The sequence below is a fragment of the Podarcis pityusensis genome (assembly GCF_964106645.2).
Source record: "Podarcis pityusensis genome assembly, chromosome: 9".
Lineage (NCBI taxonomy): Eukaryota > Metazoa > Chordata > Lepidosauria > Squamata > Lacertidae > Podarcis > Podarcis pityusensis.
The window spans coordinates 37,962,601-37,990,542 of NC_138034.1; the positions used below are offsets into that span (position 1 = coordinate 37,962,601).

At 40.2% G+C, this 27,942-nt stretch overlaps 1 protein-coding gene across 3 annotated transcripts in view; it reads left to right on the top strand.

Annotated features, from left to right (window-relative positions):
* The window catches only part of FBXW7 (F-box and WD repeat domain containing 7), a 115,627-nt gene that overhangs the window by 3,777 nt on the left and 83,908 nt on the right, over nucleotides 1–27,942 (top strand). Inside the window, exon 1 of one of the 3 annotated variants that reach the window (XM_081021361.1) lies at nucleotides 17,919–18,099. The exons of 1 other annotated variant lie outside the window; for it this stretch is intronic. In XM_081021361.1, coding sequence (XP_080877487.1) covers nucleotides 17,944–18,099 — 156 coding nt within the window. In that variant the 5' untranslated portion in view covers nucleotides 17,919–17,943. Of the gene's footprint in view, nucleotides 1–17,918; nucleotides 18,100–27,942 lie in introns of those variants that run through there. One more of the 3 variants, XM_081021358.1, reaches the window with a different exon arrangement.

The following is a 27,942-nucleotide window of genomic DNA, read 5'->3' on the forward strand; positions in this document are numbered from 1 at the left end:
GGCATTGCTTTTTTCATTTACATATCTTGCAATGTGTTTTTCCAATGGAGAACTGTTGTTCACTTGGTTTTTTCCTGTTTTTGATCAAGTATGGTTCATTCTCTATCCATGTCCCTGTAACGTCCTGGCCATATTATTTTCCTTGTCCTCTTGCTGTATCAATCATTTCAATATAGTAAAGCCAGTGAAGTATCACTTTTGAATATTTTCTGCCACTTTTAAAGAGCTACACTAATGCTTATGTTTTGCACACTGTCTCACTATGTAATTGTATTGTGCAAACTCTTTGTTTAAAAATAACTACTAGTAAAACAGGTTTCTTAAGTTCCTGAGGAAGTGTAGTGGACAGTACAGTTTTAAAGGTGTTAATGCTATACTGGACTTGTACCATTTGTTGATTTTGTACTCTAGTTCACCTCTTCAATACATACAATATAACAACCTGGTGGATCATCTCATTCCGTTTATCTGTGTTTTAGTAGCACTTCTGCTGATGTGCTTAACTTCAGTCTTAGATTATGGTGCCAAAAAGCACTTCCCTGAAAGTAAATTCTATTAAAATAAATGGCACATTTAAGAGAACATACTTGGTGCATATTTATTTTTGTCCTAGAATTGGTTAGCTCACAGTCTTATACTTTTCTTAGAACATTTTAAGTTAAAAATGGCTTTAGTTCTTTATGGTCAACTTAGGCTAGCATATCCCCTTCTTTTCATTTGTGTCTTTCTAGTATCAAAACCTGTTCATTCCACAAGAAAAAGCTGAGTAAGGTAATGAACCTTTATTTCAAAAGACTGTCGGTTATAGGCAACTGAATTTTACTTAGAGGAGACTTCATGAAATTAATGGACCTAAGTTAGTCATATTCATTAATTTCAATGAGCCTGCTTTGAATATGACTAATGTGGAATGTAGCCATTGTCATTTGTGTCATCTTGTGCTCTGCCCATTCATCCTACCTTCTGATATTCGTGGCTGACAAGAAGCCATTGCTACTAGGAGATGGTGATGATGACATGTTTCTACATTCTTTGAGATTTCAAAAGAGCCATTAAATTCTGGCCTTTCCAAGTAATTTCTGTCAGTTCTTTGCCATGCCTTCTCTTCACTGTTTTTTTACTGCTTCCTTTCTAGATTTTCCCTCTCAGAAGCTACCTCATCCATTGACTTGCACTTTGTCTTTCATCTTCTTGATTCTGGATTAAGGCTAAGTATGAGTGTTGTCAGCCAAACAGTTTCACCCCAGTTACATTTGGGATGGGTTGAGCAATTACCTTCTCAGTAGGTTCAAGAAGAGTAGCAGTGTTGGCCTTTTGTGGCAAGAGCAAGAGTTCAGTGGTAGCTTGAAGACTAACGTGTTTATTGTGCCACTTTTTTTTTTTTGCAAGAGCCTACAAAATACACCTGCTGCAGCAGCCTTAATTATGGAAGGTAATGTCACACAGCTTAATATTTGGTTAGGCAACTGTCAGAATAGTCTGTTTACAATATAACTATTTGTGGAGAAGTACACAGGTTTCTTCTTGACTTTTCTCCCCTTTTGTGCCCGGTCTGACATTCATATTTCATAAGTGATTGAAAAATGGGGATTGTAACAGGGTAGAACCACATTTGCAGCTACCACTCAGTGGTTAAGAGCTGCTTCACAGGTTATAGATTCCACAATGAGGTTACTTGAAAGAGCCTCTGAAATGGTTGCCATTTCATATGGCTGATTTTGAATATCCATGTAACTAAATAGCTCAGCCATACGGAGGTAGCTTCACATAGCAAGCAGTTTGTGTGAATAGCTCACCATATAATTTTGGCAACTTTAAGCCCAACATCATAAATAGCAAAAAAAGAGTCACTTGTTTTGGCATGATTAAAACTACTGGAATCACTTGAGGAATTTGCTATGTAAACTACTTTCTTCATGGATCTGTCCATCTGTTTGTTGTGTTTGAACCCAGATTCATGGCTTGTCTTGTCCAGAGAAACCTTGAGCAGAAAATGAAGAGCAAACCTTAGAGGCAAGGCAAGGCATGAGCCCAGATTTGGAAGTAATGCTGAACCAAACCACAGCTTAGCCTTGGGTTGAAGCAGGTCCTGGGAAGGAGGGCAGGAGCAGCTGCTGTCTTTTCTCTGTGAGCCTGCACATTTGCTTATTCACACCAGGTCAAGGTTTGGCTTATCTTTGCATTAATGGGGTCTACTCTGAGTATGACTTAGCTGGATAACATCCACTATATTTTAAACTCAATTCATATATCTGTTTGTGTGGTTTATGTGTGTTTTCTGAAGTGACATTCATCTGCTTAAAGTATGAAGCTTTGTAGTTTCTGCTTACTGTTTCTGAACGTCTGCTTCTACAGCAAACAAGGGAGGTGTCCTAAAACAGCCTCACTAATATGCAGATATGTTTATAAACACTGCCTATCCTGAATGTTGAACAATGTAGGAGTTGTATAGCTAAAGTAATATGTAATCATGTAATTAAAGGCTGCACTATATCACATATGCATAAATGGGGCAAAATGAGGTTGTCTAGCTGGCTGTCTATCCCATTTCAATAACTTTCTATAGAGTGCTTAGCTTTACAACATTGCTCTGCTTTTTAAACTTGCATTGTTGAAGACATAATAGGTTCTAGGAGTTCAGGTTTTCGATGAGACCATTCTTCTAGTGTGTGAATTGAGACAGGTATAAGCAGTAAGTATATTACTGTACTTTTGTAGACCAGAGACTCCAGGTAGAAGAGATTCAGGTAGTCTTTTCAATTATTTAGGCTTGGAAATCTTGCCTTCAGATTCTTCAAGGAATGAATTCTACAGCATTAATTTTGTTCCTCTGTCAACGTTTCATATTGATTTGCTGTTGACAGATCCCTTTCACCATTCCTTTTTGTGGTATGGTTCATGTTCTCATTTTGTGATACTTCAGGTTGCAGTGCGAGAAAAGGAGCTGTGAAGAAGGATCCTAACCACTCTCAGTTCTGCTGCTCAGCCATACAGTAGCCTTTAGATCTTGGTAGGAGTATCAGGAAGAAAAGCCCCTTTCAGCTGCATTCTTAATGCAGGCAGAATATTTGGAAACCTTAGCTGACTTCAGAGTCTCTTATAAAGTAGTGATATATATTGAATGGATATGTAGCAGGAGAGTAAAATGCTCTTCTTTGTCTCTGGTTAAAACCCTTTAAAAAAATATTCCCCTCCCCTGTAAATTTGCTGAGTATACTTGTATGTAGTAAATTCCTAAACAGAAGTGATACTGAAAGTAGTACTAGACATAAAGTAGCAAAAGGGAGATAACTAAATTTTTAGAAAAGTAAACAATAGCCATCACAGAACTCGATGAGTGGCAACATAATGGTAGATGGCATTAACCTGTGATAAATGTACGAATGGAAAACCTAATTGAAAACACTGTTATTTGGATAAAGTTTTGGATTCTAAAATAATTGTTCCAACTTAAGAATGATTTTGAAATAATGTGGGAAGTTCTTTGAAAATAACTACTTAACTTTCTTGATCAATGAAAATATCATTATTGTCATGCTGAGTCCCAGCAGTAAAGGATTTGTAGGAGATAAGGTGATGGATTACACTACCCAAGTATGTGTTTTGATTTCATGGAGCTTCTTGGAGATCCTTGTAAGCTTAGCATCTCTTCCTTAATGAGAAGTTCAAGAATGGTGAGCAATCTTGTGATCTAGGACTGCAGCCCCAAGTACATGTACCACTGAAACCAGTAGGGCTTGCTTCTGAGGGATGCTGAGGGTTGCACTTCATGTAATCAAATATTGCAGGGGTAACTAAGCAAAGTTGTTTTCAAAGTCTTCACTGCATGCTTGTGGGGTGTACAAGTTTTAATTTTTTAATGGGACATTTCCCATTTCATAAATTCATAGAATCATAGAATTGTAAAGCTGGAAGCTACCCTGAGGGTCATCTAGACCAACCCCCTGCAATGCAGGATTCTTGACTAAATCATACCTGGCAGATGACCCACCCAACCTCTGCTTTAAAGCTCCAAGGAAGTTCTTGTAGAAGTCTGTTCCTCTGTCAAACAACTCTTACTGTCAGAAAGTTCCTTCTGATGTTTAGTCAGAATCTCTTTTCTTGTAACTTGAATCTATTGGTCTGGGTCCTACCCTCCAGAGCAGGACTAAACAAGCTTGCTCTATCCTCCATGCGACAGCCCTTTAGCTATTGGAAGATGGGTATCCTACCTCCTTTACCAGGCTAAACATACTCAACTCCCCAACCATTCCACGTCAAACTTGGTTTACAGACCCTATTATTATCTTGGTCATACTCTGCTTGTCAATATCCTCCTTAAATTGTGGCGCCCAGAACTAGATGCAGTTCTCCAGTTGTGGTCTTTCCAAGGCAGAATAGAGCTGTACTATGACTTCTCTTGATTGGGACATTATACTTCTGTTGATGCAGCCTAGAATAGCGTTAGCTTTAGTAACAAATAAAGGATGCAAGTTTTAAATAAATATCAGCTAAGGTTGGCATTTTCAATATTTTTAGCTTTGGTTACTAAGTACAAGTAAAGTAAACAGGCTTAATTGGATTACTCTAGGGCATCACACATTTTTAAAAATCCAAACAAAATTTTCTGATACAAATTACCCTAATCCAAGCTTTCCAGCAAACCTACGTCACTGCCTCATTGTGCAGTTGTTCTTATATTGCAGCTCATTGTGAGAAAAGTTTTATGGGGAACAATGGTTTCACTACTGCTCCTTAGGCTTATTCCAAAAACAGGGATGGGGAACCCATGGACTTCTTTATTTTGTTGGACTCCTATTCCTATCAGTCCTGGCATGGACATTGATCAGGGATCATGGCAGGGGGAAGCCAGCAACTCATGGGAGGCCACGTGTATCCCCCAGTGCTTTCCTAGAACAAAAATGTGAAACACCTTTCAATGGCATGATTTGAAACCAAATTTATTGGTCACAATCCATTCCAGAGCTAGTTACACTTAAGTCTACTGACTTTAGTGGGCTTTTGTGTTAGATTGTAGCCCCAGTCTGGCTCTGTGCAGAAGTCTGGGGTTAAGTAGAGAGCTTGACCTCTTGTGTGTAATAATGATGAAATTTGGTGTTCCATTTTTTTAGTCTACTTGTGAAATATGAAGGCCTTTTCTGTTATGTGACCTAAGATAGGTGTTTTCTACAGCTAATAGTTTGTTTTCTTTTTATGCTTACTAATTATCGTTCTGTATTTCCTGATGAGATTGAATCTCTTCCATTTCTCAAGACTTAATGAGGAGGTATTGAATATGTTACAAAGCAATGAAATACAGCTGTGGAGCTGTGGTGTTTCTGCATATTCATTGTTACGGTCTAAACCTTCTTTTGCAATCACTCTGTGCTACTTACCCAGTTACATGGACCATTTGTCTAGCCTGATGTAACTTCTCTTCAGTTAAATCTCAGGGAGATTTAAAAAATCTTTTAGCTCTAAAAACTGTATCCATATGTTGTTCTTTACTTTGCTATTCACCCAGCCGCAATGTGTGAAGCCCTGGGTGTTTTCCTGCGTTCAGAAAACTCTTCCTAATCAATGTGTGGGAAGGAGGATCCCTCTTTCTCTGCCCCAGGTGTCCTTGTATTTGATACGACATCCGCTTTTGAGTGAATTTCTACAAATATATTCCTGAAAATACACAGAGGGGAATACATGCCATTTAGACGTTGTCAGACTTGTGGAGACCAAGTGTGGTGCAGACATGATCCACTACTCACTATGCGGTTCAAAAACAGTTTTATCCTGTTTCCTGAGGGTGTGGATAAGTCTCTTCTACTTTTTATTATTATTTAGCCAGTGTGTATTTGTGGCATGCTTAGTGGCTTACTTCTGTTCTTTTTACAACTCAGGACAATGTGAGGCACTTGTTTCTCACTCTGCCATTACTTTTACAGGTATTCAAGATTTATTTTTAGCTATGTATTTTCTTTAACGTTTCCTCTTGCCTTTATAGAAGGCAAGACAAATTGTATTTATAGGCCATTTCCCCCCTCCCTTTTTCAGAAAAGGGAAAATCCAGAGCTGTCCAAGCACTTCGCTGGAGGGAAAAATATAGCCAAGACTGCTTTTAGAGCAAAGCTGGAAGCTTGCCAAGAACAGCATATGCAGTGAGATGGGAAAGGCCTGGAAGCAAAAGTTGCCTCTTTGGGGGTAAAAAAAGGCCCAGAAACTAATACTATTTAAAGTGAAACTAAGTTGGAGAATTTGTCTTTGATTAAGGTTTGATTTGTAGTTGAAGTGGATGGCAAGAGACTAAGTATTGTGGGTATGAAAGTGCGAATAAGCAGGAAATTGGTGTAAATTAGAACTAATTTGCTTTAGTTTGTGTTCATGTGACTTTTCGTTGTTGAAAAAACTGCATTTAAAAAAGGAATGCATTTGTTACTTTTGCATCTTTGTATTCTTTCAAAGCAACAGCTAGTATTTTAGTTGCCTAAGTGTGTGAGGTACCTAATGCTGAGAGTAGTGTCTTGCACAAAGCCAGCTGCTAAACTTCAGGATTATAAAAATGCAGTACCTTATAGGAAGCATCCCTGAGTGGTCACCTAAACCTGGATTTCTACTGGATCTGCTTCCTGCTTGGATGTTGCAGGAATGGTATCCTCTGTGTTGTAGTGCTATTCTTTGTAGTCAGTTAAAAAAAAAAAAAAAAAAAAGCTCAGTTGTTCACAAACAGCCATTTAAATGGCTAATTTAATTATTATTCGATTTCTGGTATAGAAGTATGGCATTTCTGTGAAGTATTAAACAGGTGGCTGAACTCGTCAATAAAACAAATCCAGCATTTTAGTAGTGTTAATGTTCTTGCAGTCCAAACTTCAACATATTATATATAGCTTTGCCATCAGAACTCTTATTGAAATTCATGTGGTGTGTCCAATATTTGCTTCCTGTTGCTGTACGTTCATGTAAACACCATTCTGGTGTGCAGTGGTACCTCGGGTTAAGTACTTAATTCGTTCTGGAGATCCGTTCTTAACCTGAAACTGTTCTTAACCTGAAGCACCACTTTAGCTAATGGGGCCTCCTGCTGCTGCCATGCCGCCGGAGCATGATTTCTGTTCTCATCCTGAAGCAAAGTTCTTAACCCGAGGTACTATTTCTGGGTTAGCGGAGTCTGTAACTTGAAGCGTATGTAACCTGAAGCCTATGTAACTCGAGGTACCACTTTATCTGAAATTCTGACTGTCCTCCTATGCAATGAAACTACTTGATAACTTCTGTAGGGGATAGCCAAGTTAGTCTCTTGCAATAGAAACAGTCTTCTGGCACCTTAAAAGTTTTTTGTGTCAAGCTTTTGTGGACCAAGAGTCCGTTTCATTAGATGAATGAAGCAGTCATGCTAGTGGGCAAGTATCCTGCGAACAAAAAGATGAAACGTCTCACTATGACACAAATCTGACATTAAAATTAATAATGCTCAGGAATCATAGGGAGAGAATTTCAGTCTTGCATAATAAATATTAATTTTTGCCATATTCCAACAGAAAAGGTTCAGAGGGAAAATTGACAGTGTGAACCTTGGTCTAAACAAACTCTGGAAATGACTAGTACACTCCCAAACATAATTGTCTCTGTTTTAAGTATGTGTACAGGATTCAATCTTGCTATATCAGTTTATCACCAGTAGCTTAAGTTCTGTATTAATTTGTGAACTGCTGCATATTGCTATGATACACCTAATGCTATTTCTCTTGCATTGTTTGATCTTCCTTTTGTTATTTATTTTGGAGGAATCTGTACCCCCTTTCACTCTGGGTATACATCATTCTTAGATGACTACTGTGCATCTGATGAGTTTCCAAAAGTTCATGCCATAAAAAAAATATTTCTCATTGTGTTGCCCTTTGACTATTTAAGGCAGCAGTCATATACTCACATATCTGGGAGACAGTGCTATTGAACTCAGAGGGACTTAGAAACTCAAAAACATAACAGAAGAAGGGAGAGAATAGCCTGAAGTGGAGGTTAGCCTCAGTCTTATAATTCTAAACAATCTGAAGGTGTAGCATTTGGATTAGTAATTGAGTGATACACATACATGTACGAAACAACCCACAGTCTGCACCTATGTTTTTGTCTTGGTGCTCAGTTTTGTTCCTACTCATTTAGAAATAAATTCAGTGGGACTTGATCCCTATTAAATGTGCATTGGACTGTGGCCTTTGTAGATCAGTTGAATCTACAGTGCAGCAAATAACTTGTTGGTTGAGACCATTTAGCTCTTCCTCTTGGTTTGTATTATTTCGTAACGTTCCATGCATGCTCCTATATTTCTCTCTCTCCCAGGCCCTGCTACATCCTGTTATTCTCCATTAATTTTCTAGATTCTGCATAGTGATTTTTTCACACATCCCTCTTATTTTTCTGTCACATCTGCCCCACCCCAATCAACCAAGAATTGATTATCAGTGTATTTACATTATGATGTATGCCTGCATAACGAATGTGAGGTTGGGAGGATAGCCTTACTATCCTGTTTAATAATAGCTTCCAGAGGGGAGCAAAAACAACACAAAGTCTTTTAGCACCTTAAAAGACTAGCAGATTTATTATGGCATACCCTTTTGAGGACTAGGCTACATGTTAGTTACATTCTGGGGAGAGCTCTTAATCCCGAGTTTAATCTTAATTCTGGGGAGTGCTCTGGTTCTTTTATAGATGACCAATGGACCATGGACCATGAACTGAGGAAAATATGCATAAGGAAAGTGTCCTAAGATCTAGGGGGAGTGGCTTTCAAAGGGTAGTTAGAAATGCATTAAAATAGAGGGTATCCTATTGGCTTATATTGTCAGTCAACAAATACAGGATGGGCAAAATCCAGAAAGCTGCCAGTGTTAAACTTAACTGGAATGAAGCAAGTTGACTCCTACCTCTTGGCCCAGTAAACAGACACCCACAACTTGGTCAAGCAGCATCATGGGTGCTGTTAGTGCGTCCCTTATCAAACGCTTGCTCCTTTTTTAGAGTCATGTAATTTTATTTACTCTGTTTCAAAAGTATACGTTGTTACTGTTGTTGGCTTTATTGACAGCTTTTGCATTTTAGCTGTGCCTTAACCTGGCTTTCTGTCACATGAACATGGCATTATTAAATGCAAGTAGTGTGTTCAACCTATATGAAAATCAAAATACTAAGCCTTGAACTTGTTTTAAGAGACGTTTCTAGAGTTTGTGGGAAAGCCAGAAATATTGCAGTTAGATGCATTCTCTGAGGCTTCTGATGTTTCATAGACTAACAAAAGGTTGCTTTATTAGTAGCTTTAATGAACAAATCGCTTTATTGGCTTAGACATACTGGTAGCTTTGTCGGTCCAAACAGCTATGAGTTCTTGTTTCAATTCACCATTGTGCTCAAGTAGTGAAGTGATAGCCATTGACCTTCTACTAAAGCACAATAAAAAGTTTTTTTGTGAAGAAGAAAAGTGCGCAAGGAGAACTGCAACACAATTCTTGGACTCCAGCTCAGCAACTTAAAAATAAAGTCTTCATAGCTCCTGTGTTCAGACAGACTCTTGTTTGGTTCCCAGCACATATACCTAAAAACACAACATTGACTCTTGAAAAGATGCCTTTCAGTGGACCAACTTGAAAGGTAGCGTAGCCTTTATCTTGATATTTCATCCACACAACGTTGTACTCTTGGATTCACAGTGCCTAGCTTACAAAACAAAATGAAACGGACTGCTGATAATAGAGTTGTTGTATTGAGTGTCTTTATCTTTTTTGTTAGTTCTGGATGATTTGTCTGAATAAATTATAATTATAATTGGAAATTAAGATGAAACTTCAGTGAAACTTCCTGTCCGTTTTTTTTTTTTTTTTTTTTTTTTAAAGATTGCATCCCTACCCCTGTTTAAGTGCCTAATGGGTAGTTTAAGGATTAGCACTGGCGTGCTTTTTCGTCAAACTATGTTGACTGCTGTCTCGGTAATGTCTATATTAGAGGGGGAAATACCTTCACACTCTAAGGGAGAAAAATGAAAAATTGCTGAAAATTAAAAGGGGTTACAGTTGTACTTAGCTTTTTAAATTTTTGTCAGTTTATGCAAATACATGTAGCTCATCCTGGTAGAGAAGATTATGTAAAGCTTTGTGGGTCTAAATGCCACATCTATGTGTGGATGAGGAAGGTGGCAAAATGTGCATTCTGGGGGCAGGAAAGGGACTTGCTCTTGATTAAACCCCTCCTGTTCCTGTGAAAAATAAGGGTGTGGGCATCCAGATACTTCTGGATCCAAAGAGTTTTCTCCAACAGCTCAAGCTGCTTGGTGTAAGACAGAATCTGTGTTCATACAAAAAGCTTAAACTGTGGTTCAACAAACCACTAGTTGTCTCTCAAATTAGTAAACAAGCAAAAGCATGGCTTGTTTTCAAATTGCTTTTGCCTTGTGCCTTTGTAGCTTGACAAGCATTTGGAATGGGGTGGACAAATAAACTATGGTTAAGCGCATTAGAAAGTCAAAGCCAAACTATGGCTTCACATCATTGTCAGAAAACAAACCATTACTAGTTTGCTGGGCTATATCAGGGTGTTCAGGCAAGCCACGTATTGATTAAGCAATCCATGGCTTAACCTTTTGAGTGAACTAGGCTGGACAAATTCAGTGGTATTAAATTATGGATAGAGAATGGCCTGCTTTTCTTCTTCTTCTTCCCCATTGATTATGTCTTTGCCATGTTTCAGCTGAGCTGTGCCTCTAAAGTGAATAATGGTGTTCGGTGGGTTAGAAAGGAGGAAGCACAGTTATGCTGCTTCTCTTTTGCTAAGGGCAGACTCCTATAGCCCCTTTGGCCTGAGTGCTCAGCCAATCTCTGATTATGAGTTCAGTAGCAGAGCTTGATTTGAGAAGCAGCAGGAAAATGAGCAGCAGCAGGAAAATGAGCAGCAGAAAATCTGCTTCTGGATTAAATACCAGGTTCTTAATCCTAACCATTGTATTTTAGTCAAATAAGATTTCAGATTGGGCAGCCTGGAAGATAATCTGATCCTAAGCTTTATCAATCAAAACCTTAAACTTGGCCTAGTAGCATATAGGCAGCCAATTTTATTCTTTATGCAGGGCAAGATACATGCTGACTATAGGCCACCCTGCAAAATAACCTGGTGATTGCATTTTGCACTAATTGCAACTTCCAGACAAACCTTAAGGACAGACCAATAGAGACTGCATTTCAGTAATCTAGACTTGAGATGTACCAGCTATGTAAGGCGGGGGTCAGCAACCTAAGGCCCATGGGCTGGTAGCGGCCCATGAGGCTTGTCTAACCGGCCGATGGCAACCCCTGCCACCACCACACCTGCTCCTACTGGTGCGGCGCGGGGACTGACTTCCAGGTTGATGGCGCCCGTGCGCATGCACACAGGCACTCCTCCAACCTGGATGTGTACTGGAAATAGCGTGTGCACATGCATGCGGGATGGAGAAGCGCACGTGCGCATGCATACACGCTATTCCCAGTGCATTCCGGGCGCACCTCTAACCCAGAAGCACATGCTCTGGCCCATCCTCCGACGGACGGAGCCTCGACCGGCCCATCCTTCGATAAGGTTGCCGACCTCTGATGTAAGGAGATTGCAAGCACTAGTAATACCCTGGTTTGTAGTCTCTGCAAACTGTGTTTTGCTGCACCTTTATCTGCCCCACACCTGATGCCATTTCTGAAATCAGATGTAGGGCAGCTTGGTTAAGCTTAGCAAAAGTAGTATCCTAACAAAAAGAGGTTCCCTACAACCTAGAATGACTCCACTGAACTCAAGGATGCAGTGGAGACAGCAAAGTAAGCCTTTTTTGTCACAACTATTGCCATGCATTCGGTGTGATTATGTGCTCTAAGTGATGCTTGTTTGACCTCCTAGTGGGTTTTATATCGCCTAGGGGGCAGGTGGCGCTGTGGTTCGAATCTGTGCGATGGGGTGAGTTCTCGTTGCTCTGTCCCAGCTTCTGCCAACCTAGCAGTTCAAAAGCACACCAGTGCAAGTAGATAAATAAATACCACTGTGGCAGGAAGGTAAACAGCCTTTCCATGCACTCTGGCATCTGTCACGGTGTTCCGTTGTGCCAGAAGCAGTTTAGTCATGCTGGTCACATGACTCAGAAAGCTATCTGAACAAACACCAGCTCCCTCAACCTGAAGTGAAATGAGTAGTGTACCCCATAGTTGACTTTGACTGGACTTAACCATCCAGGGGTCCTTTTCCTTACCTTTTACCTTTATATCACCTGCACTCTAGCCATTGTCCAACCTGTTTCATTACCTGGAGCTCAAGGATGCAAAGGCTTAGACTGGGCTCCACTACAGCAGAGAGGGCACTAAGAAGTGATTGTGATTGTGGCCTTATGCATTCTATAACAAGTTGTGGCACCTCATACAATCAGTCCAGATCTCACCAGGAAGCGGCTTGACCATGGCAATGGGGTCATACAAACTCCCATCTATATTCAGGCCTTCATATGCCACTTGGAGCAAAGACCAGATCCAGATTATACCCTGCCCTATGTTTTGGGCCAGTAGCTACTTGAGACAGTGTCATTGTTGCCATGGAGACCATGAAGTCTTGATCAGTGAGTTAGGGTCTTCTCTTGCATGCAAAGACTGTTACAAGTGTGTAGTCAGACGTACACAGCCAGCACTCGTGTGTTCATATACACAATGCTGAGAGGTTTAGGATCTTTTGCTGGAGTGATGACATTCACTTGTTATTGATATGTGTTAACCCTCAATCTTATGCCCACAAGAAGCTCTCACACAAAGAAATAAAGAAAGTTTGGTTTATTATATGACATAGGAGTGACAGAATATAAAAAACATAAAACTTTGCTTTAGACAGCAAAGTTACAGTCTAAGCAGGTAGCAAATTACAATATACATGCATCTTAATTAAAGAGTAAAAGATTCCCTAACTATTCTAAAGGCCTACAGGAGCATGGGCATGACAATTTTGTCATAAACCCACACTAGAAGGGGGTGGGAGAGGAAAGTATACCTGTTGTTAAGGGAAAGCAGAAGTGTGCTGTGTCCCAGGGAGCGCTGTATAAGTTCTGTCCTGTTGGAACTGTGAGAGCTCACTAGCCTTTGAATCTAATGGTTTCTTAAAATACATTTTTTGCAGAGACATGCCAGTGGAGAGGTGAGGGGGTTGTGAAATGAGTGATTCCTACAATTTCCATAATCCTTTCCAGATTTTCTTGCCTATTTGTCACCTTGCTCATCTCTGGTGATCCTGTTCCTGTTTGCTTAACAAAAGAGTGAAAGACTTCTGATAGTGAGAAATTATCTGAACCTAGGCATCTCTGTCTGCGACCTGCCTTTAAATCACCTTAACATTGTGTGGATGGATCCCACTGAGGAGCTGAGTATCTTGTATTTAGCAATTCTATATTTGCATGTGTTAATCTTCAAGTCAGATGTGTGTGAATTTAAGATAATCCTGGATGCCTTTCAAGATGCTGGAGTAAGGCTTGTGTCAAGTTACCATGGAGTTCATAATGTCATATTAGTTATGTCAGTCTTATATTTATGCCATGATCTACACAGATAAACTGTATCTTAAATTGAGATTAACACACAACTCCTCACAAGTCAGGCCTTGGTGGATTGAGCGGACGAGACCAATAATGGATTCAACAGTCAAGAAGGTGGTCTCTGAGGGAAGTGCAGGGTAGATGGGGCTCATCCACCTGGGAAGGTAGCCCATCTAGGAGAAGGAAAATTCTGGTCCTAAACCTCCACTGCCTTGCAGGATATCTTCGGAAGAAGAAAAGGCTAAGGAGTAAACCCTACACAGATCAAGCGGAGTCCCTGACGGTTGGATAGCGCCTTGCATGCCTCCTTCTGGCAACTCCTGCAGCCAGGCTGGTGCAAAATGTATTGCTCTGCTTTCCTTTGGACCACATCAGCGAGGCTGAGAGGGCGGTCTTGTCGTCTGGGCAGTCCAGGACCTCCATACACACTGCCCAGGCTTGCGTCCCAGGGAGGTCACTTTGGTGCTGTTAAAGCAGTGGTCTGACTTCACTTCCAGAGGCTCACTCCATTGTCTTTGAGACAGACAGATGCCAACAACCCTTACAATGTATGATGTAGACATATCTAAGAGATCTTTCATATTGTAGAAATGAGAATTAAATTAATGTTGCTGTTCTCCCACACTACCTCATATGAGCCTATTGGAAAGAAAGTTGCTTTTGCCATCCATATTGTTATAGAACCTAAAACAAGGATTCAGAAGCCTATTCCAACTATTTCAAGTTGGCTTCCAGCTTTTCCATAGGTGTTTCCAGTTCTCATATGACAAGGAGTTATGGTTATCTGTGGTTTCCTCGTTTGTTTTGTTTTTGTGCAGGGAAGAGTGAAGCAACAGCAAAGGGTCTTCATGTGGGTATGTGCAGTTCATGCACATCCTGACTTAGTAAGGAACATGGGTGACGCTGTGGTCTAAGCCACTGAGCCGCTTGAGCTTGCTAATTGGAAGGTTGGCAGTTCGAATCTCTGTGACAGGGTGAACTCCCGTTGCTGTGTCCTAGCTTCTGCCAACCTCAGAGTTTGAAAGCAAACCAGTGCAAGTAGATAAATAGGTACTTCTGCGGCAGGAAGGTAAATGGCATTTCCATGCATTCTGGCACTTGTCACAGTCCTCCGTGCTCCAGTAGTCATGCTGGCCACATGACCCGGAAAGCTGTCTGTGGACGAACACTGGCTCCCTTGGCCTGAAAAGCGAGGGGAACGCTGCACCCCGTAGTCACCTTTGACTGGACTTAACCATCCAGGGATCCTTTACCTTACCTTTACCTTAAGTCAGGATCCAATCATGTGAATGCATCCAGTATGTGTAAATGGCCTTTCAAAAAACCGAATTATTGTTTAGAACTTTGTTCAAATTAAGATACTTTCTTGAAATATCTAGCTAGGTATTATAGATAAATCTGCATGTGTCATTTAAGTTCTTCTGTATATTGGAATTCTTCCATGATTATATCTATCTAAACAGTCACTTTGTTTACTTACTGGATGATTGCCCTATATGTGGTCTGTCACTGGCTCCATCTTTATGCATCCTGAGAATCAATAGTACATTAAGGAAACTGACATGAGATGAGTGGGGGAGCACATAAATAATGAATAACAACCTTTACTGCTAGTGTTTCATTCCTGTTAAAGGCAGTACAAGTTTCCCTGAATTATCTATGCATTTCATATCACATGCTAATTCGAAATGATTATACCCGCATTTAACTAATTATAATCAAAAGCTGTTTCTTTGTTTCACTATATCAAATTCCCTACTATAAGAAAAATAAAGCTTAAATTAGATCTATTGTGTTCAAAATGAGAGCATTGTTCTATGCTGCTCACTACTTTGAGTAAGGGGTAATTTCCAGGTCAGTTTCCTTGGAAGGGAGAGGATTCTGACACTTAAATGTTTCTGTAATAACTTAAAAATATGCAGGATGATCAGGTGGGCACACAAGCAGACCCATACCAATCCCAAGGCAACAGCAGCAGCGCTGAGATCCAAAAACATAGAACTGCTTTAGTCTTCTCTGGCCAAAAACAAATTAGACCTTTAGGACCCCACCCTGTATGGACTTCAGATATCTTCCACTCTGTGGGTGAGGGGAAACAGGCTATACTGATGGGGCAATAGTGGTAATTGTGATGAATAACAGATGCTTTTTTTAAAATAGCAGTCTATATAAAAACTTTGTAAAAGATGGCTATTTCTTTGCTTGGCACAACAGTAGGGCATAGCTGTAATCATCTTTATTAGAACTCTGCCTCTTGAGATTCATTGAAAGGGAGATGGAGGAGGAGCAGAAGGAGGACAGGAAGTCTTACTTGGTTCTATGAGATGTTTCATCTTGAGATGCAATTTTATACTAGGAAAGACATCGGGAAATTATTAGGGTAAGGTTGCTCGGTGCACTCTAATACAGTATGTATTAATTTTTTTCATCCTGTGATTCCCTATCTTGCATATTGGTGGCAAGCAAACATACATCAGCAATAACACTTCCTTTATGAGCTCAGAAATGTGACTAGGCAAGACGGCAGCTGATTTTTAGAAGTTGGCTTATTTCAGGCCGTCTGAGAGATTTCACCTGATATTACTTTACATTTTCCCTATAATGTTTTTTCCTGATGAATAGCTGTGTAGAATCAGCGCAGGAAGAGCAAAGTCCTTGGCAATACCAGCTCAATTGCATCTGCAGATGAGGATTTAAAATTCTATGCAGCAGACAGTACCTCCAGCAGGCGAGTAAAAGGTTACTGCATTATTTGCTTGTTTGCATGCAGAGTCTTTCTCCACAAAGGCTTTTTATTCAATTTGCATTGGTTGCTTGAATTTTAATATTACTGGAAAATGATTTAATAGAAATGTGAATATCGAAAGGGCAGAACAAGGTTGAAGGAAGAGGCAGTACTGTCTCAATATAGCTGTAAACCAGGGCTGGAGGAAGAGGGGAGGAGACAGAGCAAATATAGCTTTTGATGCAGAGCGAAAACAAGAAGTTTTGCTTGAATATGTGCGCTTAAGCTGCTGTCATGCCACTTGCTTTTTCTTAACCATTTGATAAAAGGGATTTTATAGACAACTGCTGATAGCTCTATCAATGTAAGTGACAATTATTTCAAGGCAGATTATCCTGTAATCAGGTTGAGCATCTGTGTTAACGTGAGCTCTCTCTCTCTCTCTTTTCAAATACTCTAGTGCATGCTGCAGTAAGACAGATAAATGCACTGCTTTTAATACCTGAAAGACCAGCATGTCATCTACTGATATATAGCACTTGCAATTAGTACTGCTTTGGAAGCATCTGCAAGCTTTATATGTTTTATATTTGTTTGGGCTTTTTTTTTTGTTTTTTACATTGAGGATCAATTAAACAAGGGAAATTAGAAATACAGCAGTGTTATTGAGGAAAAGTTATTTTATTTAAATATTGAAACATTAACTTTGGGAGACAAAGACAAGGCAAATGATTTTATTTAGTTCCTTTCTCTCCCCCCCCCATAACCCCCACTTGTCTGAATCAATTTGCAAACTTTCCCCCTCTGAGGTAGCTATCCAATAAGTTAATTCCATGTTTCCTTTACTAAAACCCTTTGCCTGTTATGTTTTCCATTGCTTTGGCTCTGTTTTTAGCTGAAATTTGTTCCCCGTTCTGTTACTTGTTGGGTTGGTATGTATAAGTTTTTAATGGTGTTAGCCTTTTCTCCAGAGTTGTATTTTCATAAGACAGCTTTCTGCACTTTCCTCTTAGGTTTGTTAGGCTGAAGTGGGGTGTATATTTAACATAGGGAAAATGACAAAGTTTGGCAGTAAAGAAAATACATTAATCTAAGTGAAATTGGCAGGTACCCTGAACGTTAGAGTCTTAAAAGGTCGGGAGCTCTGACTGGCAAATCAGATTCCAGCCAGTAATCTCTACACTGTTGTTACTCTCAGCAATGCAGCAACAGTACTTTTTCAGATATTGAGCGGATCTTGAATAGTGATCATGTGAACACAGAGGGGTGTGGCTATTTTCTGTTGGCTGTTGGAAGACTGCGTGTTCAAAGTGGGAACAGGTTGGATAGAGGCTATCAAAGCAGACCTGAAGTGCTACAGAGAAACAAACTGTAGTCAGTGTGCAGTGTCTGTTACTTTAAGTTCATGGCTTTCTTGCAAAACAGTGGAGAGCATCAAAGCAGCTTGTCTTGCGAAAGTGTAGCTGGAAAGAGGCACTTTAAGATTGCGAGCTTTGCTTGGCAATAAAGACAGTGACTACTAGCATTAGCTTCGGAAAAAAACACCATTGTTTTATTTTTATCAGTATTAATTTTTGCCAGGGAGCTGCAGAATGAGGCAGTCAGCCAATTTTGATTGTGTGTGGGCCAGTACCAGTACTGATTTCTTAAGGAATAAACTCATCTGATGAGCAAGTCAATGTGTGGCTGTGGCTGCAGCATTATTTCTTCTTTAATGAAGAGGCTGGGCCGTTCGACCTGCTGTTCCGATCTCCTATCTTGCAGCCATACATCAGACCAGTTGCAGAGACTATCCATCGAATGTCCCAATCAGCCAAAGAAGGTAACTATACAGCTTTATTAAAAATATTTCCTTTAAAATAGATGCAATGTGGACCTAAAATAAGACACATTTTAAAATGTTTTTAGTTTTTTTTTGACCTTGCAGCAGCTATCCAATATCATTTTGCCATCATCAGGTTGTGTAGCAATAGAAATGTGCTGCAGTAATTGATTTTGTAATAGGATCAGGTGATTTACTGGCTGCACTGACAACCACTTGCTTGCTCTGAATTGTGGAACACTCTAATGGATGTTTGTGACTGCAGCTTGGAGTTGCTCTAAAAGTGCTGGATGTTCAGAAACAGTTTCTCGTTTGAATAAGAACTGCTTAACTTCTTCCCACACCAGTGCTCCTGCATTTATAAAATAAGTATGTTTCTGCTCAAATTACAGTAGTATTTTCCAGTTTTGTGACCTGTGATGTTTCAATATAATGTGCAATTGTGAAGTAATTGAAGAACATGACTGATATATGCAAACCATATATATGGTTTTACTTTTGTAATTTTGCACTCTCTTCCCATTCTACAAGTTGATACATAGTAAAACTAACTTCCCTATGCATTCATATATCAAATTTAGTAGATCTGAAGAGTCAGCCTTATCCAGATATCTCTCAGAGCACCAGAAACACAGCCCCATTCTTCTATGCTTACAGATCAAAACTAGTATCTAAAGAGCTGCTTTAGGTACACTCAGAGGTGTGGATCAGCCCAATGGAATGTCTTTCTGCTTTCCTTTGAGTAGCAAACTCCTATGCTATATTGCAAAGGATTGTCATGTGGCATGGCAACCTGATGTTTTTTTTAAAAAATGACCAAACCTTCTCAATGGGTGAAACTAGGTGAGCAGTTATTAGGATCCAAGCCACACAGCGCTTAGAGGATGACCTGACCATGGACAAATACTTTGCAGGATGTGGCCTGTTGTTCCCCAGTACAAGGGCTGCACTTGTCAGATTGCTCTGTAGTTTGCATTCATATGCTCCAGTCTCAACAAGAGCCATTTTCCTGGTAGTTTGTTGTCTCCCCACACCCCTTGAAGTTTGGTTAAAGCTGCAGGCTCTCAGCAGGATCAGATCAACACTTGTCAGTGGCACTGTTTATTATGTTAATTAATTTTACTAGTGATCAAGATATAAATTGACTTCAAGGGTGTGATCCAGAAAGGCCCTTGAGGCATGCAAATGCTTGAATGCATACACTGAGGTTTGTTTCCCTGTGTGTTTATTGAAGCTGTTCATTGTCCTGTTTCAGGGCATTTCTGAACTCACTACAAGTTTTGTTGTTTCCTTGTCTGGCAGAACTGGTGGCTGCCTTAGAAATGAAAGGCTTAGACCATGGGTAGGCAAACTAAGGCCCGGAGCCGGAGCCGGCCCAATCGCCTTCTAAATCTGGCCCGCAGAAGGTCCGGGAATCAGCGTGTTTTTACATGTGTAGAATGTGTCCTTTTATTTAAAATGCATCAATGGGTTATTTGTGGGGCATAGGAATTCGTTCACCCCCCCCAATATAGTCTGGCCCCCCACAAGGTCTGAGGGACAGAGGACCGGCCCCCTGCTGAAAAAGTTTGCTGACCCCTGGCTTATATACCCTGAAGTGTGTGGGTGGAACTCAGCTTTTTGGACTAGGGCCTAAATCACATGGTCATATATTGTGATAATTTTAATTCCTGCATTGCAGGGGATGGACTAGATGACTCTTGGGTAACTCCCAACCCTAAAATTCTGTGATTCTATGTTATCATCCAGTGCTTGGTACAGAAATATAAGACTGAATTCTATGTATGGGACAGAGGGACAGGTAACTTGATACTGAATACTTAGCCCAGGGCAGTCCAAATTTTCATACCAAGTGGGCTGCAGGGTGCGGGCCTCACACTGCCCTCCTGCACAGAGAGAGGGAGGAAACTAAGCCAAAATTTGATCCCCTCCCAGTTCTCCTGCTGTTTTCCCAAGGCTGGCTAAGCAAGGCTCTAGGCGCTGGCAGGGTCCTAGATTCCTCCCACCTCCTTCCCAAGACTGCTAAAGTGCTAACTAGGCTTTGGGAAGGAGGTAGGAGCCCTCATGCCTCCTTCCCAAAGTTCCAGTGGCTCACTTACCTGGCTTTGGGAAGATGACACCCTCCCTGCCCCCAGTTTGAAGGGTCATATGTTGGTTAATTATCCAAGGGCCTGGGAGAAGAGGAATGTTTTTGCTTGGTGTCTAAGGATATGTAAGGATATGTAAGGTGCAAGGTGAGCCTCCGTGGAGAGAGCATTCCACAGTTAAAACTTTGTACCTCCAAATGAGAAATATTGAAATCGTGGGGCAAAATCCAATGTTGTGTGAATACTGTTCTGTTTGCATACTGAACTGCCTCTCACTAAATTTGCTGTGAAGGGTGGTTCCTCCCCCCTTCCCCGCCTTCCAGGTTTTAGGGGCTGTATCTGTAAAGGAGAGGAAAAGACAGTGAAGCCCCATTGTGTGAATGTACAGTGGTACCTCGGGTTAAGTACTTAATTCGTTCCGGAGGTCCGTTCTTAACCTGAAACTGTTCTGAACCTGAAGCACCACTTTAGCTAATGGGGCCTCCTGCTGCTGCTGTGCTGCCGGAGCACGATTTCTGTTCTCATCCTGAAGCAAAGTTCTTAACCTGAAGCACTATTTCTGGGTTAGCGGAGTCTGTAACTTGAAGCGTATGTAACCTGAAGCCTATGTAACTCGAGGTACCACCATATGTGCTACTTGCACATGAATGCCATTAGATTTCATTCATGGTAACATGAATTTTTCTCCCATCAATAGTGGGACATCGTAAGTTCTCTATGATATTGAAAGCAGAATTGTTTCATGTTAACCTTTATTATATCATTTGACTTTCATTTCATAATGGATTTTTTATTTTTAGAGTTCCCATGAATCAAATATTTAATTGTTACAAAAATGTATTGATTCACTTATCCAGTGTTAAAATGTTTGATTGATTAATTAAATTGGTTTATGCTTTCAGGCTGTTCATTTTCATAAGATACATAGTTTATATTTACTATTTTGCTAAATGTACTTTTTATTCCTTCTAACAACGAGTTATTTAGGCAACAGACAAAAACGTTCCTCAGTAACCAGGTTTGGGGCTGATTAAACCATCAGTGGTCTTTTAAATATGTTTGTGGGAGGGGGTTTGTTGGTTGTTGTTATGATATGTATGTTGTGTTTTCATTTAGTATTTTTATGCTGTAAACCACCCTGTGATCTTTGGATGAAGGGGGGTATACAAATTTAATAAATGATAGTCATAGTTATAAAATCCATTAATTTTTAAGAGGAACTATTTCATTACATTGTTATGAATGAATAAAAATTGCAGTCTTTTTAGATTATTTGCACAATTGAATGTCTTAAGAAAGCAACTCTTACTTTTCTTTTTGTATGATTGGGGATGAATTTTGGAGTGTTAAGTTAGTTCAGTGTGGGGAAAAATCATCCAGACCTCTTTTGTTTGTACCTTTCCTAGCCTTGAGATAACTGGTTTGTATAAATAGTTCTGTAGTCGGGCCTTGGAAAACATGTAGGTGGCATTTACAATCCGAGCAGTGCATTCTAACTAGTGTCCAAGGATATGCAACAAAAGAAAAAAGATTATTTTAAAAAAATAATCTGATTCATGCATTTCTCTTTCCCAGCATTATGTTGCATGCTACTGACTTCCCCTTTGTTGAACTTCATGTTTGGGTAAAAATTTGAATATAGGTTTTCCTCATCCCAGGTCAACTTGTTATCTATTGCACAAGCCCTTTGTAATACCCATTTTAATTATCACAGTAACAAGGGGAGGCTGCTCTTGTACTCAAATCCTGCTTGTGGGTTCTCACAAGCATCTAGTTGGCCACTGTAAGAATAAGATGTTGGATCAGATGGGTCTTCTTATGTTCTTATTTGAAGGAGCAAATATCCCCAAGGCAATTGGATATACATTACACATATTCCATCTAGAGAGAGGTGTTCTTGGTGGTTGCCCCTCAATGATAGAATTCCTTGTACAAGAGCTCAAACTAGACTTAAGTTATTTGTACGTGGGTCCCATTGAAATGAATGAGAAAAGTTAGTCATGACTTGGTTCCTATTTATCAGGCTTCCTCAAACTCAGCCTACAACTCTCATGATTCCTAGCTAGCAGGACCAGTGGTCAGGGATGATGGGAATTGTAGTCTCAAAACACCTGGAGGGCTGAGTTTGAGGAAGCCTGCTATTAATCAACAGGACTTGGATGCAGTTATTTAAGCTGCAGTGTTACGTAGCCTTTCATGGGAGTAAGGTTCATTTAACTCAATGGAACTTAATTATGAGTTGACATGTATAGGATTGTACAGTTCGTCTGAAATCAGCCTACCAATTTCAAGCCTGTGCATCTTTCAGAAGCATTATAAGGTTTATCCTTATCATCTGGCTACCCGACTTAGGATCTTTTTGCTCTTTTCAGAAAACTGAGCATCTGTTAGGAATCCAGCTATAAATAATTTAGAATACTTAGTGTACTTTAATTTTATTAGTCTTTTGTACATTTTGGTAGAGCAGAAAATGAACAAAAAATTAAAATTATTTTGACTTGTCCTAAAAGTAGAAATTCATTTATTTAAATTGTGTGGGTTTTGCTCATTGTATTACTTAGGGAAAGCAGTTTAATGTGTTGAGAATGTTTAGGGTAGTAATTTCCAAGTTCTGCATGAGATAACTGCTAATGAATTGTGAGCCGAAATCCCTTACCCCACAGATGAATTGACTTTCGTGTATGTGTACGTGATTCACAGCTCTAGCCTTTTCTTCTAGTCACTCTTCTGAGAAGAGGGAATTCTTCCATATGTCCTCATTGATGTGATTAAGCTGTTTTGCTTCTGATGCACACATAGAAAAAGTTTCTGGTCTCAGAAAAGCATGGCCAGAACTCTCATAGGAAAAGGGGGAAAGCTGCTTTAGCACACTTAGCATAAAGAAAACTTTTTCAGGTGTAAGAGAAACATGTCTTTAGTTTTTAACGTGGTGTGTGGGGGGGGAATGTGCTTTAGTTAGCTGGGTAACATTGGTTTGGGATTACCACTAGATAATCGCTAGAAAGCTCTGCTGTTGAAAGGGAATTTGTCAACATTTTGATAAATGGTTTATTGAGAAACAAGCTGTTTTATGAGATAAAAGAGCAACAATATTTTGTTTCTCTGATGAAGCTACAGTATCAATAAATGTGCCTTCTTAATTTTTTTAAAGGTTACAGTTAATAGACATTTTACTGATGCTCAGATTTCTGTTTGCTACAATCTCCAAAATTTACTAAGAACTGCCATACTATATTCATAGTGAATAAATGCTAATGACATCATCACAGTGATGTCATATGTTCGCGCGCGCACACACACACACACACACACTATACTAAACACACTGCACAATATATGTAAATAAATATGTACCTATTAGCTAACGTCGCCCAGCTAATGTCTTCAGAGAATTTGCCCTCTGACTTAAGTTGGTACCTCATTCCTGATATAACTTGCCTTTGACTGCTCTCCCTCTCTCATTGACATTTTTCAGCCCACTCAATGGATATGGCGATCCTTGATTGTCATGTAAATGTTCAACAGCCTTGAGATCCTAAATCACTGAGTAATAATCAGTCTTTTGTCTGGTTCATTATATTTTCTGCAGAATTCCTCATCATATTTAAAATAAGTTTCATTAAATATTGTGTTGTGCTTTGAGATGGTGTACATGTAGCTGGCTGGTTGATACCATGTTTCAGCTCTAAATCAGTGCCCTGGTCCTTTGATCTCGTTGTGTATAGCTTTGATTTTGAACAGCCTATTCTGTTCTGTTTATATCTAATTTGCAGTCAAACCTAATTTATGTAAGTTTCTCTGAGGAATGATTAAGCATTTAAATTATCAGACATGTGTTAAAGGAAATATTGTCTCTATTCAGCCATATGGGAATTGTGAGGAGACGTGGTTAACTGAGAAAACAGACCACTGGAAAAATTGTCTTCCAAGTCAGTGATGATATTTGGCATTTATTTCATATACTGTAGTGCAGTTCAAGTTTTCAGAGTACTTCACATACAGTAAGCCTTCAACTTACACAGGGGTTACGTTCCGGGGATCACGTTTAAAGCCAAAGTTACGTATAATCAAAACACATTGGGTTCAATGGCAAGTGGGATTTCCAAAGTAATTTCCTTGGAATTCCACTTCCTTTTAGTTTTTTTTTATTTGTTTATTGCCACTTGTGTAAAGCTGAATGCACACAAGTTAAATATGCATAAACTGCAGACTTTATGTATATTATCTTGGTAATCTTTACAACAGGCCTCCAAGGTCAGTAGTATTTATTCTGTATTATGAAACGAGTGGTAGTTGAGAGGGCTGGGATAGAATGGGGCCACTTTCTGTAACATGAATATGGCTTCCTCACTAGACAGCAGCAAACGTTTGTCTTCCATCTGCCCTTTTAACATGTGCTATATCTATATCTAATTTATACATATACACTTGCATACGTGGAGAGAGATCTCAGTTGTCCCATGTGACACCAGAATGCATCCTTTGTACTGTTTAACTGAGCCAGTTTCAAGGCTCTTTTGCTGATATTCAAAGCCCAGAACAACTTGGGACAAGGGGGCTTTCAGGACAGCCTGAGCCCTTGTCGATCACTGAGATCACCTGCAGGAGTGTTAGTTGCCTCCCTGTGTTAAAGGCTTGATTGACCTCAACCAGAAGCTGGACATTAGTGTTGCCTGTCCTATTTTGTGGAACACTCTTCAGCAGATTCATCAGGCATGACTTTCAGGCGTGTTTTGAAGACCCACGCCCCCCCTTTTTTTTGCTGACAGGCCTTTGTGAATTTGTGGCAAGATTATTCTAAAAATAGGATCGGAAGAGTTTACTTTTGTTGATTCCTTGGCCCTGTAACTTTTATATTGATAAGCTTTGGATATCTTCTTTTTATATGTGCTCCTCTTTTGGCCATTTTTCAAATACAGTGGTACCTCGGGTTACATACACTTCAGGTTACATACACTTCAGGTTACAGACTCTGCTAACCCAGAAATAGTACCTCAGGTTAAGAACTTTGCCTCAGGATGAGAACAGAAATCATGTGGCGGTTGTGCGGCAGCAGCGAGAGGCCCCATTAGCTAAAGTGGTGCTTCAGGTTAAGAACAATTTCAGGTTAAGAATGGACCTCTGGAACGAATTAAGTATGTAACCAGAGGTACCACTGTATTTTTAATTTCTTTGTTAGGGTATTTCTCACAGTTCTCTTAAATTGTATCTACTCACATGCTTTAAAATGCAGCGTTCTAGTAGAGCATTCACTGCAATCCAATTCTCTTGTGTAATAGTAGATTTTAATGAGATTTTGTATTGTTCCTAGCGGTGCTGCCTCTTCCTAATGCTTCTCCAAAATTCCCAAATGTGGTGTTAGGGTCTAATGATTTATTATAGTTTATTAATTATTTTTTTCTGGCACATTTTGATTCTGTAACAACAACCATTGATTCTGCTTCATACTAATTATCAGGGAAAAGCAGATAAGCACTTTTCCTGGTATCAGTACATTTCTCATAGCACAGAAAAACTTATAAACTCCTCTGTCTAATGAGAGCATGGCTAACAGTAGTAGAGAGACTAGTAGTTATTCCTTCAAAATGAAAGTTTTCCTTGTGTCTTGACTGAGAGTTCTCAAAATCTGATTTCGGCCTCCCTAAAGAATGTCTGGCAGTTGCTATGGAAGGCATAAATAACTCTCCTTCATTACACTGTATATCCCCCAACCCTTGTGGGAATGAAAGTGGATTTACTCTTAACACAATGTGAGCAACATAGCTTGAACTCTTCAAAATTTCTGTGTTTTAATGAATTGTTGAAGTTAAAGTTGCAGCACAGCTTCCCTAACCTAGTACTCTCCAGATGTTTTACACCATAGCTCTCATAATTCATGACTATAGACCAGGGGTTGGCAACCTAAGGTCTGTGGGCCAGATGCGGCTCAATCACCTTCTCAATCTGGTCCACAGACGGGCCAGGAATCAGTGTGTTTTGACATGAGTAGAATGTGTGCTTTTATTTAAAATTAATCTCTGGGTTATTTGTGGGGTATAGGAATTCGTTCATCCCCCCCCCCCAAAAAAAATATAGTCTGGCCCACCACATGGTCTGAGGGATGGTGGACCAGCCCACGGCTGAAACAGGTTGCTGACCCCTGCTATAGACCATGCTGGTTGGGGCTGATGAGAGTTGTAGCCCAAACATTTGAAGGGCACTGGATTGGAAAAGCAACAACAAAGGAAGAAGAGTCCCCAAATGTCTGCACCCATCTCTTGCTCAAGGCCGTTCCTTGCTCTTTCGTAAAATGAAATATTGTTGTTTGGTGGGATACTTGACTTATTTCCCATCTACCAGATGGACAAGCAATGGAAAAAGGATCTCTGGGGACTTAATACCACATGCCACTAATGACTTAATTAGAATAGTGTCATTGGTTAATTAACAGGTATGTGGAGGTTGGATGAGGGAATGATAGTCATTGCCAGCACTCTGCGGACGGAGAAGAAGTTTAAGCTTTCCCTCTCTGGTTGTGATCCTAGTAAAAACAAAACAAAAACTTAGGTTGATGTCAGTAGGAGCTTTTGGGAAGATTTCCTCCCCTGAGATTGTGATTGGGGTGGGAAGGCTTAAACCTTCTCTCGTGTGTGGTAGTGCTGATGACTATCTGCCCCCTCATTTTTAATTTGAAAAAAAAGTGCTAGTTAATATGAACAGCTGTCTGCCCACTTATGTGCTACCGACTTGCGTGTGACCACGTTTATGCACGATGCTGGGAAATAATTAAATAATTAAATCCAAACCCAGAAATGGCAGGAGAGTCCTTGTGGCTCACGAGGAGACCCTCATTGGAGCCCGGTGAGGCCACCAGTGAGGGTGAAGGAAGCCCCAAAGAGACCGGAGGCACAGTGGGGGTTTGTTTATGTTGTTCAGCCTCCACGCCTAACAGCTGATGTGTGGGGAAGCGCAGCAGCCACTTTCCCATGCGTCCTCCAGCTTAAAATAAAAAAGGTTGTTGTTGTTTAGTCGTGTCCGACTCTTTGTGATCCCATGGACCAGAGCACGTCAGGCACTTCTGTCCTCCACTGCCTCCCGCAGTTTGGTCAAACTCATTCTGGTAGCTTCAAGAACACCATCCAACCATCTCGTCCTCTGTCGTCCCCTTCTCCTTGTGCCCTCGATCTTTCCCAACATCAGGGTCTTTTCCAGGGAGTCTTCTCATGAGGTGGCCAAAGTATTGGAGCCTCAGCTTCAGGATCTGTCCTTCCAGTGGGCACTCAGGGCTGATTTCCTTAAGAATGGATAGGTTTGATCTTCTTGCAGTCCATGGGACTCTCAAGAGTCTCCTCCAGCACCATAATTCAAAAGCATCAATTCTTTGGCGGTCAGCCTTCTTTATGGTCCAGCTCTCACTTCCATACATCACTACTGGGAAAACCAGTTGCAGAGGAAAAAATGGTTTGGGGAAAAAAGAGGTTTCACTACTGGGGAAAAAAGGTTGCAGAGCAGCTTTTAAACTGTGAGTGTGAAAATATATATATATAGAGGGTGGAAAACGACAGAAGCTGAGGAGGGCTGGATGGGCTACTAGTGTGATCCTCTTCTCAAGTTCTTATACTACTTCTGAAACTGGAGGCAGTACAGTAGCTATTCATAACTGTAAGCTTCATGAATTTGTCCAATACCCTCTTTAAAGTCATCCATTATGGTGGCCATCACCACATCCTTTGGAATCAAATCACAAAGTTTGACAATGTTCTATCTGAAGAAGTAC